The sequence below is a fragment of the Haliotis cracherodii genome, unplaced genomic scaffold (assembly GCF_022045235.1).
Source record: "Haliotis cracherodii isolate W230 unplaced genomic scaffold, xgHalCrac1.p SCAF_10, whole genome shotgun sequence".
NCBI lineage: Eukaryota > Metazoa > Mollusca > Gastropoda > Lepetellida > Haliotidae > Haliotis > Haliotis cracherodii.
The window spans coordinates 16,802,501-16,820,498 of NW_027266265.1; the positions used below are offsets into that span (position 1 = coordinate 16,802,501).

Sequence of the window (17,998 nt, forward strand, 5' to 3'; positions counted from 1 at the left end):
ATATATTACCCATATTCTTATTAAAAATTATTTTCTAAGATTCCCGATCTCATTATTTTAGGAGATATGCATTTACGCTGTCACGATATGTCACTCGATGTCTGTGGTATCGTGAAAACTGGTGACCTCAACTTAAATTATTTGCAAAAATGCGTTGGTATGACGTCACATCGTTATTGAGCTTATTGAGCCTTTGCAAAAAATGAAAACAACGGAATAACTGACATGAACTAGTCAATCAGCATACATCTTGCCGAACTAGGCTGGATGGCTGGGCTCGATCGTAGCACCACCAGTGGCTATTACGAGTTATTTCCCTTCTATGTCCCTCCTAATGACCAATCATATTCCACCTCTCACATCACTTGCATTTATTTCAAACAAAATGGCGGCGTTCAGTGTGATCGATAATCAAAATCTATATTGTAACAAAATGGGTCTTACCTCGCGAAGCGGATCAAATCACGTGAACACGTTGATTAAAAACATGAAAATAATTTTCAGGTGCTATTCCATATACCTTTCCCTCAGGCTTGTCGTTGATTCAAGTATTGGCCCCCGACTATGACCTTTGGTATGTCATATATAATACACATCCACGTTAGTTTAAACAAAGTGATAACTTCTACAAATAATGTCACGGTGACCTTTGTCTCCAACAGTGTGTTCACACCTCGTGACTCTTCTCTCTAGAGGGGGCACGGGTGGCCATGCGTCTAAGGCGCCGCGTTTCGCTATGCAGAGTTGAGTCCCTTGGGCACGCCAGAAACCTATGATTGTGGGTTCGAATCCCGGTTCGCCCCAATTAAGTTTCTAATTTGTCAGCACCATACCCGTGCTCGTGGGTTTCACCGGGGTGGTAAACGTCTAAGACCTGCATCACTTCGGGCTTTCCTCCCACATTAAGCTGACACGCCGTGATATAACTGGAATACTGTTAAACGCGGCGTTAAACCCAACTCACTCACTCACTCTACTCTCTAGAGTTGTATTTATTACAGTTTAGTTCTAAATATAAATGAGCAGGAATATTCATTATAAGTGAAGTCTTGTTTTACAGAACAGTGATGTACTTCTCATTGTCCATCAATAGTCCCCATGACGTCACTGCCTCAAACATCAATATCATACATCACTGAATGAATGTAACCACGCATGACATCAGCATTGCACGAGATGGAGAATAGAAACGTTATCCAGTTGGCTGACCCACAAAGGTTTCAAATCACAACAACACGTCTCTGATTAAAACAGGTCATTTGAAGGCCGCGTCACTGCTAGGAATATCTATCTGTGTTTATTTGGTCCTGAGAAATGTCAAACGGACAGATCACAAACCGCAACAATCTTTGAGTCAAGACATATGTGGATACACTATCACAAAGTTTGAGCGCAATATACGTAATTAAATCAGATACCTATCGTCATTTTACTCTGCTGAATCAATGTTTATATTTTTATATCTCACTCGGCTCATATCAGTTCCAAAGGTCATCCTGCCTTGCATTCAGGGGCATCCATTTCGAAACTTGTCTCTCTAGGTAGTCTAAGGGGCACGGGTGGCCCAGTCGTCTAAGGCGCCGCGATTCGCTGTGCAGAGTTGCGTCCCTTGGGCACGCCAGAAACCTATGATTGTGGGTTCGAATCCCGGTACGCCCCGATTATGTTTCTAGGTTTGTCAGCACCATACCCGTGCTCGTGGGTTTCACCGAAGTGGTAAACATCTGAGACCTGCATCACTTCGGGCTTTCCTCCCACATTAAGCTGACACACCATGATATAACTGGAATAATGTTAAACGCGGCGTTAAACCCAACTCACTCACTCACTCACTTTAGATAGTCTACAGAGGTAACGGAAAAAGGCGAGTGGGCCCGAATGGTTGAGATCTATTTACAATTCGACTTCATGACACATCCAAGGTTGGAGTTTCTCCTCATCAACATTCTAAAACTTGAGTGATGACAGCTTTGTAGTTCAACCGGAAGTATCCAGGTTACGTCGTGTTCATTTACGTTCATGTGTTAATTATATATTTCTTTTTAGCGGTGTTCCAGTTCCACAGTGAGTATACGGCCTAGGTTCGCCATAGACATGATGGGGCAAGGGAGCTAACTGTATACGCTTAAGCAGTAGACTGTATATACCAATGTTTATTATATTATCACTTGCCACTACCTGCACAATGTGATTACAGTGTACGTGTTAATTATCTGGCTATCGGAATTAATGACTTGAGATACTCGTAGTTGAGATATTCGTAGTTTTCCTTGAGAGCTTTTAACCTATAAGCGTCAGTGTAGATGCATGCCATGCACATATATATTACAATTAGAAATTATTTATGCATTTATATAACTAGTCAGCAACAATTTCATTATGTACTAAGCCAATCTCATTAAATTCAGATCTTAGTTTTCGCTACCGCTAAACAAAGATCTGAGGACATCCCATTACGGGTCACGTCAACACGACCTTTCGCGAATTTTGACCGACCAATGAAATGACTGACAAGAAATCGACATTAGCCAATCAGAAGGCATCTTTCTCGAGCTTTACGACACGAGTCTCAAACTGGCGACTACGATTCGAAACACATTTTTACGTATTCTCGATTAAAAAAATTAAAACTGATAAGAAGAACATTCTAGAATGGCTTATAGATAGCCTAGATTGTATGGATATAATCATAAAACCCGTAACTGTCATTCGGAATACCCGTGTTAAATATTTCGTGGTTGCATGATTAGAAAACACATTCCGACTGTCACTTTCATGATCTGGTAAGCGACGCTCTGATTGGTTGGATGAAAGGTCGTCCTGACGTGACTCTTAATGGGATGTCGTCATATCTTTGTTTAGCGGTAGCGAGAACTAAGATCTGATTTTAATGAGATTGGCACTGAGCATTTTATATAATACAATACAGCTGTTAGTGATCGTGCTGACTCTGCTTTGCAAATTGTACACTCTGGCAATGCTTGCTCGCAGATGGTTCTTATACTGATGAGAAGTGACTGACTCGAGTGTGTGTGTGTGTGTGTGTGTGTGTGTGTGTGTGTGTGTGTGTGTGTGTGTGTGTGTGTGTGTGTGTGTTAGTTAATTGTATGTCGCAAGATATGAAGCAGAATTCTCGACGCCTTCAAAACCACTTACACAGAAGTGAATCCAATTTCACAGACAACCCGACCGTCTCCTTGGTCTAGTGATAGAGCGTCCACCCGGAGAGGGGAAGGTCGGGGGTTTGATCCCCGGCCGCGTCATACTAAAAGATGTTAAAAGATGGTACTTGTTGTTACCCTGTCTGGCTTCATTAAGGGGCTAAGGGACAGGTTGGTCATCCTACTTAAATTGAAGTATTGCGGGGTTTAAAGTCAGAATTGTTTCTGTACCCACATTGATTTGAATTCACGAAAGTATGCTTCAAATGTTATGGCAATGGAACATTTAAGCAAATGCCAAAGGTTGTCAATGCTTCTAACTGTTTCATACATCAACTGAGGAATGTGTCACTTCCAAACAAAAATCTTAACTGTTTTAACATTACTCTTAATCAAATTATATTTGCATATTCAGCCTATTGCCGTTATCCTGGAAACGTGCACTCTACATACATTTCTATGTCACCCGAGTTACACGCATCTTGCTCTTGGAACATGGGCTTCCATTTTCAACAAACTCCTTGTAACTCTCAAGGACAGAATTAGAGCTCTACATTTCAAGTAAAATACACAGGAACCACCTTTGCTTCTTCTATGAGCAGTCGCTAAAACTAGTGCCGGTATCGCCTCATCTCCATCATCACAGTATGTACGTGTAACAGTATTTACATCTCAGCTGGCGCTTCTTTCTTCATTTGTTATAACTGCCTAAGCTTGTTTGTAATCTTTGGCTTTCAACCACGACTGCCGCAGCTTCAGGCGATGTTCTACACCCGGCAAATACCAAGAGAGGGTTTCTTTATATCACAGAATATGAGCACGGCGTATCGACGAACGCTAAACGGCATTGATAATGGCAATTGTGAAGCCCACGGAAACAAATGGCAAACTCCTATGAGAGTAATTGTTGGATATTTTCGTAAATCCCGGCGGAGTTCTCCACGAGATATGACCAGATCGTCTCCATCAGACGAAAACATTCCAAAACAGTTTTCATTTGAACCCACCGTTACGGAAACAGTTTGTTCAGACAATTGGCAGTCTTGTGAATATAAGGTCGTGGATTTTGCCCTGACTTTCTATCTGATGTTCGGACATGTATTGCAACTTAAATCTGTCCTGTTCCTGAAACAGGCCTTCATGGCTTAAGAAAACCAGCTAACAGTGTTCCTTTTGATGACAGGGAAATTGGAAAATATTGTAATGATTCTTAGTTCAGCATCTAAACTTAAGTTATAGAACAACATTACCGCTAGCTGTTTGACATACCACAGTGAACGTGAACAATAATTTATCGCTATCCTCCACTTGAGGACATACCTGTGCCTGATTCGGATATTTCTTCAACAGCGTAATTGCTGCTGTCATGCTTTTGACTGTTTGGGCATCTGAATTTGTTCCCTAGCTGAAGCGTGTCCTAATTTCTGAAGGACACTAACGTTGTGGTCGTCTCCTTGTGTCTGACACTGACAGGATGTTCTCTTCTTCCAGGACGTCCTTGTCGGAGAAGTTCGCCTCTTTTTACGGAAATCTCCGAACGTCATTACTTGGAAATAACTTAGCCGGGCGCAGAGCGACAGACCAGGAGAACCCGTTTGCAGAGGATGCGCAGTTGACGGGCTTCAAAAGGGAAAAAGAAGGTTGGCATTGTTTGTAGAAAAAAGAGGACATTTTTAAGGACGGTTGTCCAACATCTATCATTGTATAACCATGGATACCTTAATAACGACTGATGCTAAACTTTCGTTGAACAGCGAATTTCTATATTGAATTGTCCCCTGGTCTCTTTTAAGATTATCTATCTCATATAAACTTAAAAGGGCCAGCTGACCCTGAAATCGGATTTTTTTTAAAGTAAACGATAACGTGAATATATTTATTTGCCTTTGCATAATCAATTTGTCACTGCACATCCGAGGAAATTCCAATCTCATTAAAATCAGATCTGACCAGTCAGACTGGAATGACCAGTCAGAAGGCAGCTTTCTCGTGCTTTACGGCACTAATTTCAAATTGGCGACTACGCTTCGAAACATATTTTGACAAATTCTCGATTACAAATTTGAAACCTGAACAAAACAACATTCTGGAATGGCTAATAGATGGGCTAGATTGTATGGATTCAGTCGTTAAACCCATAACTATCGTTAGGAATAAAGTTTTCGAGGTTGCATGGATAGAAATCACATTCCGACTGTCACTTTCATAATCTGGTAAGCGACGCTCTGATTCGTCGGATGAGAGGTCGTTCTGACGTGACCCCTAATGGGATGTCGTCAGATCTTTGTATAGCGGTAGCGAGACCGAAGGTCTGATTTTAATGAGATTGAGGAAATTCAAATGCGTTCCATGAACGACGAAAACAGTACATTGATTATCGGCCTTCAATTAAGTCTATGTTAAAGTATGGGAGTTACGATCGTCTTAGTGCTACGGCTGTCGTCAGTCTATGTTAAAGTATTGGAGTTACGATCGTCTTAGTGCTACTACTGTCGTACTTTTATGTTATGCTGTGCAGAGTTGCGTCTCTTTGGCACGCCAGAGCTCTATGATTGTGGGTTTGAATCCCGGTTCTAGGTTTGTCAGCACCATACCCGTGCAGGTGGGTTCACCTTATTGGTAAACATCTGTATCACTCAGGGCTTTCCGCCCACATTAACCCGACACGCCGTGATATAACTGGAATAATGTGAAAAATGAGTTAAACTCAACTCCCTCACTACACCAGCCCAGTTGTGAGTGTTCGCTCGCCTTTGACACGATTCGTGTGGACATAAACGCGTTCACTGCTGTGCTGTCGGCACCAAGTCTTACGACTGTAGGCCTTGTGGTAGGACCTCTGCCCGGATAGCGGAAGGTCGGGGGGCTCGATTCCCAGCCGCGTCATACCAAAAGACGTTAATATATGGTACTTGTTGTTACCCTGCCTGACGCTCGGCATTAAGGGTGTAAAACAAGGACTGGTCGGCTCGGAGTCAGCATACTGTGCCTGAGTAGGCTATTCATGTTAAAATGCGGCATGGTATCTCAGTGGGCTAGCACTAAACAATCGGCCTAGCACACACTCACACACGCGCACGCACGCACGCACGCACGCACGCACACACACAACACATGGATGCGGTGTGCGGTTGAATGGCCCGGCACCATGTAGACCGGCGTCATGTAGCTGGAATATTGCTGAGTGCAAGAGATATGTCCAAACTAACTAGCGACACATCCGAGAAGCTAATTTCATGACTCCCAAAGAGCGTGATGACACCAGGGGTTCGCTCTTTGTGAAGCTGTAGAAGTAGAAAATAGAACTCAGAAACTATAAAATGATACTTTATTCAGTGAGGACCTATTGAATTCCATGTCAAATTTGTCACTCATCCAGATTGTTTGAATGTATATATTATGCTCGTCGTTTGATTCATATAGTTAGTGTGTCCAGATGGTTGATTTATCGGGATGTTTGGAAGTGGCGTACGAATATGATGCGATTTAGGCTGGACCTGGCGCATGTTAAGCTTAATTTTAAGTCATATTAAACAAAAGTAAATACGGGAGCGTGCATTTCCAAATGTCCTCAATATCGCAATATATTTTGCGTAGGTTAAAACAACGGGTGTTTCGTAGACACTGAATGGGAAGAAGGTGTGTTGCATGGTCTTCGCCTCTATCCCCATATATATGCTGAACCACTGGTGATGCGATACAAACGGTTTCCTAACTCTAATTCTCCCTTTTATCCAGAGGGTCAACTTAAGCCGAAGACCATTGACTTGGAGAAGAGCGCCAACCGAGAAGCGCACAGAACCAGCGATTATGAGATCCCGAATCTTATCATCAGGCGCGGGCAAGAATTTAAAGTCAAAATATTTTTCGAGAGGAACTACATCGCCCCCGAGGATCAGATTGTGCTCAAGTTTGTCACAGGTAGGTCGATATCTTACTCCAGTTCGGGGGCGGTGGGGTAGGTCACAGGTAGGTCGATATCTTACTCCTGGTAGGTCACAGGTAGGTCGATATCTTACTCCAGTTCGGAGGGCGGTGGGGTAAGTCACAGGTAGGTCGATATCTTACTCCAGTTCGGAGGGCGGTGGGGTAGGTCACAGGTAGATCGGTATCTTACTCCAGTTCGGAGGGCGGTGGGGAAGGTCACAGGTAGGTCGATATCTTACTCCAGTTCGGAGGGCGGTGGGGTAAGTCACAGGTAGGTCGATATCTTACTCCAGTTCGGAGGGTGGTGGGGAAGGTCACAGGTAGGTCGATATCCTACTCCTGTTCGGATGGCGGTGGGGAAGGTCACAGGTAGGTCGATATCTTACTCCAGTTCGGAGGGTGGTGGGGAAGGTCACAGGTAGGTCGATATCTTACTCCTGTTCGGAGGGCGGTGGGGTAGGTTACAGGTAGGTCGATATCTTACTCCAGTTCGGAGGGCGGTGGGGTGAGTCACAGGTAGGTCGATATCTTACTCCAGTTCGGAGGGCGGTGAGGTAGGTCACAGGTAGGTCGACATCTTACTCCAGTTCGGAGGGCGGTGGGGTAAGTCACAGGTAGGTCGATATCTTACTCCTTTTCGGAGGGCGGTGGGGTAGGTCACAGGTAGGTCGTTTTCTTACTCCAGTTCGGAGGGCGGTGGGGTAAGTCATAGGTAGGTCGATATCTTACTCCTTTTCGGAGGGCGGTGGGGTAGGTTACAGGTAGGTCGATATCTTACTCCTTTTCGGAGGGCGGTGAGGTAGGTCACAGGTAGGTCGACATCTTACTCCAGTTCGGAGGGCGGTGGGGTAGGTCACAGGTAGGTCGACATCTTACTCCTGTTCGGGTGGTGGTGGTGTAGACTTGTGGTTAAACCGTTTACTCTCACGCCGAACACCGGGTCATATTTCCCACATGGGTACAATGTGTGAAGGACATTTCTGGTGTCCCCCACCATGATATTGCTGGAGTCTGTCAAACTGTTTCCTTAAACAATACAATATTGTCGCGGCATGGTCCTTTTCGGATGTCCGTATCGTAAACGAGATGAAGGAGAGTACGCCGGACTATTAATTTTACCATTGATTACTAGTTTCTGCTTTAATCGTTGTAAAAATTCTCGTAATTGTTTGTTTTCATCTCTCCGACTAAGTACTACTCAGTGACCACTGAAAGTTTTACTTTTCCAGCTCCGACAACCGACCCAATGAATTTGTGAAATAAATATCTGAACAAAGTAATAAAAAAGCCCCCCACCCCGAGATATTATTCGTTGTCCACCGGTGATATATCTCGTGCAGCATGTGCCATAGACTTGCGCCAATTTACTCTTTGCTTCTGTAGTAGGACTAAGGTAATAGAGTTCATGCACGGAGTAGGGCTCATTTGACTTCCGTGGTTCACCAACCCAGAGCATTTACCTTACCGCACCCCTAATTAATATATTGCAAATATGTATAATTATGCATGCATGCTTTGATCTGAATCGGTAAGATACCACAGTTAGGCATTTATCCACTTCGTTCATTTTTTACAATCATCGAAGCCGCAGACGACAGAAAACAGACATATTTCACTCAGAAAATATCGTAAATATCCGGAGAATGGTGTCTTTCACATAATTAATTCGAAATACAAAATTGCACCTGGTATGTTGCAAATGTTAGCCAACAGTTCGGCAGTTCAAGCGAAAAACATAAGAAATGTACCTTACATAATAATAGGGTACATTGAAAAAAGTAGAATAGGTCTCAGCCAATCATAATACAGCATTCATGTGTAAGAAAAGATAAATGTAGATATGACTTTTGGCGTTTCATGTCGACTTTGTTTTTTTTCTCAGATTTATTACAGCTTAATGTGTACTGGTATATTTCCAGTTGGCATAATTACAAGCTTCTGTCAGTATCATTCAATGCCTACATGACATACGTCACGTGATTTCATGATCGAAAAACGACGTGATGTTATAGAATTGTACTTTGTCACGCAAGAAAACATTGATCAATATATGGCTTCTTCAGCAAAAATGGTTCCTTTCTGTTCCATTCTGTCTTAGGTAGTCGCCCTCAGCAGAGTAAAGGTAGCGTGGTGGGCGTCCAGAAAGTGGACAAGGTCAAGGACAACGAGTGGGGTTTCCAGATTCTGTCAGTGGAAGAAAAGGCGTTGGTGCTGAACGTGTCGTCTGACGCTGACACCATTGTTGGGCGGTATCAGCTGTTTGTGGACACCGTGCACACATCGAGTCAAGGAAACGTGGAGAAGTTCCGATACAAGCACCCTGACGACATTTATATCCTGTTCAACCCGTGGTGTGATGGTGAGTGATTGTGTGTGACTGTAAACAACGTGGTGTGATGGTGAGTGATTGTGTGTGACTGAAGACAACGTGGTGTGATGGAGGGTGATTGTGTGTGACTGTAGACAACGTGGTGTGATGGTGAGTGATTGTGTGTGACTGTAAACAACGTGGTGTGATGATGAGTGAGTGTGTGTGACTGTAAACAACGTGGTGTGATGATGAGTGATTGTGTGTGACTGTAAACAACGTGATGCGATGGTGAGTGATTGTGTGTGACTGTAGACGTGGTGTGATGGTGAGTGATTGTGTGTGACTGTACACAACGTGGTGTGATGGTGAGTGATTGTGTTTGACTGTACACAACGTGGTGTGATGGTGAGTGATTGTGTGTGACTGTACACCACGTGGTGTGATGGTGAGTGATTGTGTGTGACTGTACACAACGTGGTGTGATGGTGAGTGATTGTGTGTGACTGCAAACAACGTGGTGTGATGGTGAGTGATTGTGTGTGACTGTACACCACGTGGTGTGATGGTGAGTGATTGTGTGTGACTGCAAACAACGTGGTGTGATGGTGAGTGATTGTGTGTGACTGTACACAACGTGGTGTGGTGGTGAGTGATTGTGTGTGACTGTAAACAACGTGGTGTGATGGTGAGTGAGTGTGTGTGACTGTACACAACGTGGTGTTATGGTGAGTGATTGTGTGTGACTGTATACAACGTGGTGTGATGGTGAGTGAGTGTGTGTGACTGTAGACAACGTGGTGTTATGGTGAGTGATTGTGTGTGACTGCAAACAACGTGGTGTGATGGTGAGTGATTGTGTGTGACTGTACACAACGTGGTGTGATGGTGAGTGATTGTGTGTGACTGTATACAACGTGGTGTGATGGTGAGTGATTGTGTGTGACTGTAAACAACGTGGTGTGATGGTGAGTGATTGTGTGTGACTGTAGACGTGGTGTGATGGTGAGTGATTGTGTGTGGCTGCAAACCACGTGGTGTGATGGTGAGTGATTGTGTGTGACTGTAGACGTGGTGTGATGGTGAGTGATTGTGTGTGACTGTAGACGTGGTGTGATGGTGAGTGATTGTGTGTGACTGTAGACAAAGTGGTGTGATGGAGGGTGATTGTGTGTGATCATTAACGATATATGTGAAGGCAAAATGACAATCTGGCCACGGTCAGCTGTGCTGCAGGAGGCAAGGGGAGGGTTTAGGAAAGGAACGCTTCGGTGATGCGAATTAAGTGCTAAAAATTATGTATGGTCAACTTCTTATTGCATAGTCTCCACGGAAACTTTTTACATGAGTTCATTACTTCAGAAATATCTTGTTGCTTGAACGATAAGGTTAACTATCTTTAAACAAAGTTAAGATGTGAACTTGGATTTGTTAAATGTTTCCTCACACCCAGTATCTGTGTGTTTAAGCGGTTAATTCTTTCTGTCCGCTCCCGAGCTGCCGGTTTGCATCACTGTCATGGGTGGACTACTACACGAATCGTGGTTCTTGACGTTTTTATGTACGCAATCGAAAATCGTTATACGTTGAGCTTTAGGGTCAATGGAACTAACTGAAATGTTTGTGTGTGTAGCGGACAGCGTGTTTCTGCCGGATGAGACTCAGCGTCAGGAGCACGTGCTCCGGGAAACTGGTCGGATCTGGTTGGGGTCAGTCGGCAAGTACTGCGTCAGACCATGGAACTTCGGCCAGGTGCGTCCACATTTCTACCATCGGATAGATATTTGTTTACTCCTTCGGAGAAAGAGACAAATTTAGTGCAGGCGTCAATGAATATATGTCATGCATGTGCAAATGACAAATTTAAAAGGTATGGACCAGTTTATCCTCCTGGGTCCCGGTCAACCAACCGATCTTAGCTCCACTGTCGCAAGTCAGAGCAATATCATCCTAAGGCTAAGATCGCTTTGTGGAACGGGTCCAGAAGAATTCACCGGTCCATGTCTTTTAAAGTGTCACCGAAAGGGTTATGTACAATAGATATCATTTATGTGGAATATTGCATAAGTGTTTTGAATACCTGTGTCCGAGCAATTACACCGACTGACGTTGCAGACTGACGTCTAACTTGGTCCCATATGCCACGTTCTCAGTCACTGTGGCCCGTAGCGTTACCTGTGTTTTACATATCTAGATACATAAGTGACGGTGGAGGTAGCCAAGTGGTTAAAGCGGTCGATGGTCACGCCGAAAGCCCTGGTTTGATTCCCAATATAAATACAATGTGTGAAGCCCATTTCTGGTGTCCTCACGTGGAATTGCTGAAAGTGGCGTAAAACCATACTCCCTCACTCTGGATACAAAAGTACTTGTAAACTAATGTTTCATTTTGCAGTTTGACGACGTATGCCTCATCGCCGCCCTAGCCTTGATGGAGAAATCGGAGCTGGGCGACCAGGCCAGAAACAACCCAATACTCATAGTCAGGGCCATGTGTAAAGTGGTAGGTGTCATCTATTCATAGTCGGGGCCATGTGTTAAGTGGTAGGTGTCATTATGCATTTTCAGGCCAGGTGTAAAGTGATAGGCGTCACTACTCATAGTCAGGGCCATATGTTAAGCCGTTAACTCGAATCGGGTTGGCCCAGTCGTCTAAAGTGCCGCGATTCGCTGTGCAGAGTTGCGTCCCTTGGGCATGCCAGAAACCTATGACTGTGGGTTCGAATCCCGGTTCGCCCTGATTATGTTTCTAGGTTTGTCAGCACCATACCCGTGCACGTGGGTTTCATCGAAGTGGTAAACGTCTGAGACCTGCATCAGTTCGGGCTTTCCTCCCACATTAAGCTGACACGCCGCGATATAACTGGAATACTGTGAGTGAGTTTGGTTTTACGCCGCTTTTACGGCGTAAAACCAAACTCACTGACACTCACGTTAACTGGATTCACACATGAAACTGTCGATATACTAGTGTGTAATTGAGAAGGTGTGGTGTATATTAATGAGATGTGATATTATTATCATGTTCAGATCAACAACAACGAGCGCGACGGCGGCGTCCTGAATGGCAACTGGTCTGGGAAGTACGACGACGGCGTGGCTCCATACGCATGGAACGGAAGTGCCGCCATCTTGGAAGAGTTCCTCAAGAAGAGGAAGGGCGTTAAGTATGGACAGTGCTGGACATTCGCCGCAGTGGAGACAACGTGTAAGTCAGGACCATTGGGCCTTAGGCTTTGGAACATCCAATTCGTCGTCCGAAATATAACAATTAAAGAGTGAATTAGGGTGTACATATATTATCCACACCATTAGTACGCATCTAAAGCTCACTGTGGGCCGACCGGCGACATTAATCTCTGATGTTCTCATACATGGCATTGAACCCAAGTTCTCCACTCACTTCAGGTTAAGCGTTAATTCATTCCTTAGTTAAGATAAACGAAAAGGGGGCAATCTCATTAAAATCAGATATTTTACTCCAATACGATACCTCTCTGTGTGGAGATATGACAAACCTGAAGTCGCGCCAGAGAGTTTTCTATTCAGCCAATCAGCGTCGAGGCTTCTAAATTCACGATGCGATCGAATCAGATTTCTGTATATCGCAAACAAACATAAAAGTGCAGTTCCGAATAGATTTTAAACAGCCGCAGATTTATTTTATACACCCTGTCTTTTCTGAACGCCATGGCATATATATCTTTTGTTGTGGTCGAAATTTCCAAATCGAGGTGGTAAAGAAATGAAGTCGAATCGTTTTAGAAACCTGACATCTGATTGGCTCAAGAACCCACACATACTTCATGTAGATCAGGATTCAACCGACGCGAGCTCCAATGAAGTGTTTGAAGGACTTACACTAGAGATGTATCGCATAGGAATAAGAGATAAAAGTGACATATTTCATCTTGTGATTGCCAGAAGAGCTGTTCAATTTCAGTTACAATGTTTTGATAGTATTTTCTCTGTCTTCAGTATTAAGAGCTCTTGGCATTCCTGTTCGGTGTGTATCGTGTTTCCGGTCTGCGCATGACAGTGATTTCAGCAGCACTGTCAACTTCCACTGGACACCAGAGGGCAGACCCCGGAACACCATGAACGACGCTATCTGGTGGGTGTTTGATAACTAGAAAGAGATGACATTTAACTCCTACTTCTTCTCATCTTCCCGAGGCAAGGGCGTTAACTGACTGTAAAAGTCCTTGCCGAACTGGGCTGGAATTTCCAGGTTCGATCGTAGCGCCACCAGTGGATATTACGAGTTGTATCCCTTCTATGTCCCGTCCTTTAACCAGTAAGATTCCATCGCTCATAGCGCTTGCATTTGCTTAAAAAACGGGTCTTACCCCGCGAAGTGCATCAAATCACTTGAGCACCTTGATTAAAAACATGAGCAGTTTTGCAAAATATTTGTCGACACCCTGTTGATGGTACACATGCTTTGCAAATCCTGCAATCGACGGACACCTCACGCTGAAATTTATGTTGTTTACGAACCGGATGTCTAGTTCGTTACGCGATTTTGATTGGACTATACATAGACTCGTTTGTCCAGCAAAACTGTAGCCTTGTGGATAAAGCGTTCGCTCGTCACGCCGAAGACCGGGTACAATGTGTGAAACCCTTTTCTGGTGTCTCCCGTCGTGGTATTGCAGTTATATTGCTTAAGCGGCATAAAACCATAGTCACTCACTTACTCTATTACCACAGAGGACATGAATGGCTAGGATACCTAAGGGACAGACCATTCGATATTAGAATCTGTTTCTACTAATACTTCTAGTACAATACAGTCCTGTTTCGTGTGGGTCCCGGGGCTGACTAGGGCTGTCAGTGCCCCTTGGTAGCCAAGGGTATTGGAGTTGGGTGGTAGCTGATAAGTAATGTAGCTAAGTCAGTACCCCTTGTTAGCCAAAGGTATTGGAGTTGGGTGGTAGCTGATAAGTAATGTAGCTAAGTCAGTACCCCTTGTTAGCTAACGTTGCGTGTAATATCAGATTCAGATGTAATTATGAACAGGCGACACAGAGGTCGCCGTGACAACACCCCTAAACGTCCTCGCTGTACCCCAACATGTCCTTACTATAGTACCGCGTTCCCTCGCTGTACCCCAACATGTCCTTACTATAGTACCGCGTTCCCTCGCTGTACCCCAACATGTCCTTACTATAGTACCGTGTTCCCTCGCGGTACCCCAACATCTCCTTACTATAGTACCGCGTTTCCTCGCTGTACAATAACATTTCCGACCTATAGTACCGCGCTCCCTCGCTGTACCCCAATATTTCCTTACTATAGTACCGCGTTCCCTCGCTGTACCCCAATATTTCCTTACTATAGTACCGCGTTCCCTCGCTGTACCATAACATTTCTTTACTATAGTACTGCGTTCCCTCGCAATGACTTTTCCATTCCCTCGCAATAATGGTCGCGTTTCCTGATATAATTTCGCGTTCGTAGTCACCAGTTTCTCATTTGTTGAATCAATTTGACAGGGACTTCCATGTTTGGAACGAGGCCTGGTTCAAGCGTCCCGACCTCCCCTCGGGCCACGATGGGTGGCAAGCGTTTGACCCCACCCCCCAGGAGTGCAATGAAGGTAAGGCCTCCATCATATGTATCCATCCTCGATAATCCAGTGTGTCTTAGCCGTTTCTGTTATCCCCAACTTAGCAAAGAATTACACTCGGAACTTGAAATAAATATTCAATTAATATTATACACTCCACAAACGAGGATGGATGTGGCAGGTATTTGATGTTCACCTTCTTAACCACTACATCAGAGATTTGGTCCTCAGGAACCAATGCTTGTCGTAAGGGGCGACTAACGGAATCGGGTGGTCAGTATCGCTGACTTATAATTAGTTGATGCATGTCATCGTATACTAATTACATAGATCGATGCTCATGATGTCAATGACTGGATTGTCACTGGTCCGGACTCGATCGTTTACACCATATAGCTAGAACGCTGGTGAGTTAAACTACAAACAAACATCAGACATGAGAATACTTGTCGATGTGTCGACGCTGGTGCTCAGGCCAAGTTTGTAAGTAGAATGATAGAAACAAAGAAACTACAATAAAATATAAATAAAAAAATAAAAACTTCTAACTTTCTAACATTTACAATGTTTTAGGCAGTATGTTTGTACATGTAATTGATTATGGCAAGTTAATTCGAAGATGTTCTTTTCATATGTCTAAATCATTCTCCAGGTGTTTTTACCTGTGGACCCGCGTCAGTGAAGGCGATCAAAGACGGAGAGGTGTATCTAGGGTATGACGCCAAGTTCATCTTTGCCGAGGTGAACGGCGGTCGGCTTCACTGGACCGTGGACAGTGACGGCAACATGAGCGCCTTCAAAGCCGACACGAACATCGTTGGCAGGTGCCTCAGTACTAAGGCCGCAGGAACTATCTCAAGGGAAGATCTCACCGATTCCTACAAATATGCAGACGGTGGGTAACAAGTATTTGTAAACATGTAGACGATGGACAACATTGATACAAGAACACAATAGGTTACACTTATCCGCAAGCATGTGGCACATTTGAAAGCTGAGCTGATGAGGTTTTTTTTACAAGCTTACAGCTGGTAGTTAACAATTACACAACCATACAGACGGTGTGTACTTGAAGCCGGTGGCTAACATTCAACCAAGCATACAGACGGTTGGTAACATGTCATACATACTTGAAGCCGATGGGTAACATTCAACCAAGCATACAGACGGTTGGTAACATTCAACCAAGCATACAGACGGTTGGTAACAGGTCATACATACTTGAAGCCGAATGGTAATATTCAACCAAGCATACAGACTGTTGGTAACATTCAACCAAGCATACAGACAGTTGGTAACATGTCATACATACTTTAGGCCGATGGGTAATATTCAACCAAGCATACAGACGGTTGGTAACATGTCATACATACTTGAAGCCGATGGGTAATATTCAACCAAGCATACAGACGGTTGGTAACATGTCATACATACTTGAGGCCGATGGGTAAAATTCAACCAAGCATACAGACGGTTGGTAACATTCAAACAAGCATACAGACATTTGGTAACATGTCATACATACTTTAGGCCGATGGGTAATATTCAAAGAAGCATACAGACGGTTGGTAACATTCAACCAAGCATACAGACAGTTGGTAACATGTCATACATACTTGAGGCCGATGGGTAATATTCAACCAAGCATACAGACGGTTGGTAACATTCAACCAAGCATACAGACGGTTGGTAACATTCAACCAAGCATACATACAGTTGGTAACTTGTCATACATACTTGAAGCCGAATGGTAATATTCAACCAAGCATACAGACAGTTGGTAACATTCAACGAAGCATACAGACGGTTGGTAACATTCAACCAAGCATACAGACGGTTGGTAACATTCAACTAAGCATACATACAGTTGGTAACATGTCATACATACTTGAAGCCGAATGGTAATATTCAACCAAGCATACAGACGGTTGGTAACATTCAACCAAGCATACAGACGGTGGGTAACATGTCATACATACTTTAGGCCGATGGGTAATATTCAACCAAGCATACAGACGGTTGGTAACATGTCATACAAGCCGATTGGTAATATTCAACCAAGCATACAGACAGTTGGTAACATTCAACCAAGCATACAGACGGTGGGAAACATGTCATACATACTTGATGCCGATGGGTAATATTCAACCAAGCATACAGACGGTTGGTAACATTCAACCAAGCATACAGACAGTTGGTAACATGTCATACATACTTGAGGCCGATGGGTAATATTCAACCAAGCATACAGACGGTTGGTAACATGTCATACATACTTGAGGCCGATGGGTAATATTCAACCAAGCATACAGACGGTTGGTAACATTCAACCAAGCATACAAACAGTTGGTAACATTCAACCAAGCATACAGACGGTTGGTAACATTCAACCAAGCATACCGACAGTTGGTAACATGTCATACATACTTGAAGCCGATGGGTAACTTTCAACCAAGCATACAGACGATGGGTAACTTTCAACCAAGCATACATACGGTGGGTAACATGTCATACATACTTGAAGACGATAGGTAACATTCAAACAGGCATACAAACGGTGGGTAACTTTCAAACAAGCATACAGACGGTGATAACATGTCACACGTGCATGCAACCATTTGGTAACCTGTTATACAAGCATTCAGAATATGTGAACGTAGGACAAACTTCTCATTTCTCATTTGTTGTTATGTTTTCAACAAGATTACAAATTTCTAAAAATATGCATCAGCGTTAAATTACGTCCATTGCACCAGTAGTTTATCGATGTTCGGGGAAGGAAGGTTGCGTGCATGTCGTGAGTGCCAACATAGACATTGAACATCAGCAATGTGTTCTTAATGAATATGGACACTGTTGGTTGGACGATGTCCTTGGACCGGACAGGGACATGAAGACACAACTTAGTGTCAGATATCGCACAAAGCACTGTGTGGAGCTAGGTAGTTGTCGCGTTCATGAAGCGGCTGAAGCTGAGGCCATCGGTAAACGATTTGAAGATCAAGGTCCATTATATAGTCATTGAAGCGT

The 17,998-nt window shown here is 43.9% G+C and overlaps 1 protein-coding gene across 2 annotated transcripts in view; it reads left to right on the forward strand.

The window, feature by feature from the left end:
- LOC139454141 (hemocyte protein-glutamine gamma-glutamyltransferase-like) overlaps window positions 1-17,998 on the forward strand; it is a 44,136-nt gene that overhangs the window by 21,345 nt on the left and 4,793 nt on the right. The window contains exons 2-11 of one of the 2 annotated variants that reach the window (XM_071235665.1): window positions 2,047-2,064; window positions 4,653-4,801; window positions 6,900-7,082; window positions 9,187-9,447; window positions 11,030-11,148; window positions 11,792-11,899; window positions 12,427-12,604; window positions 13,375-13,510; window positions 14,895-14,998; window positions 15,621-15,863. In XM_071235665.1, coding sequence (XP_071091766.1) covers window positions 2,047-2,064; window positions 4,653-4,801; window positions 6,900-7,082; window positions 9,187-9,447; window positions 11,030-11,148; window positions 11,792-11,899; window positions 12,427-12,604; window positions 13,375-13,510; window positions 14,895-14,998; window positions 15,621-15,863 — 1,499 coding nt within the window. The remainder of the gene's footprint in view (window positions 1-2,046; window positions 2,065-4,652; window positions 4,802-6,899; window positions 7,083-9,186; window positions 9,448-11,029; window positions 11,149-11,791; window positions 11,900-12,426; window positions 12,605-13,374; window positions 13,511-14,894; window positions 14,999-15,620; window positions 15,864-17,998) is intronic. The other variant, XM_071235666.1, reaches the window with a different exon arrangement.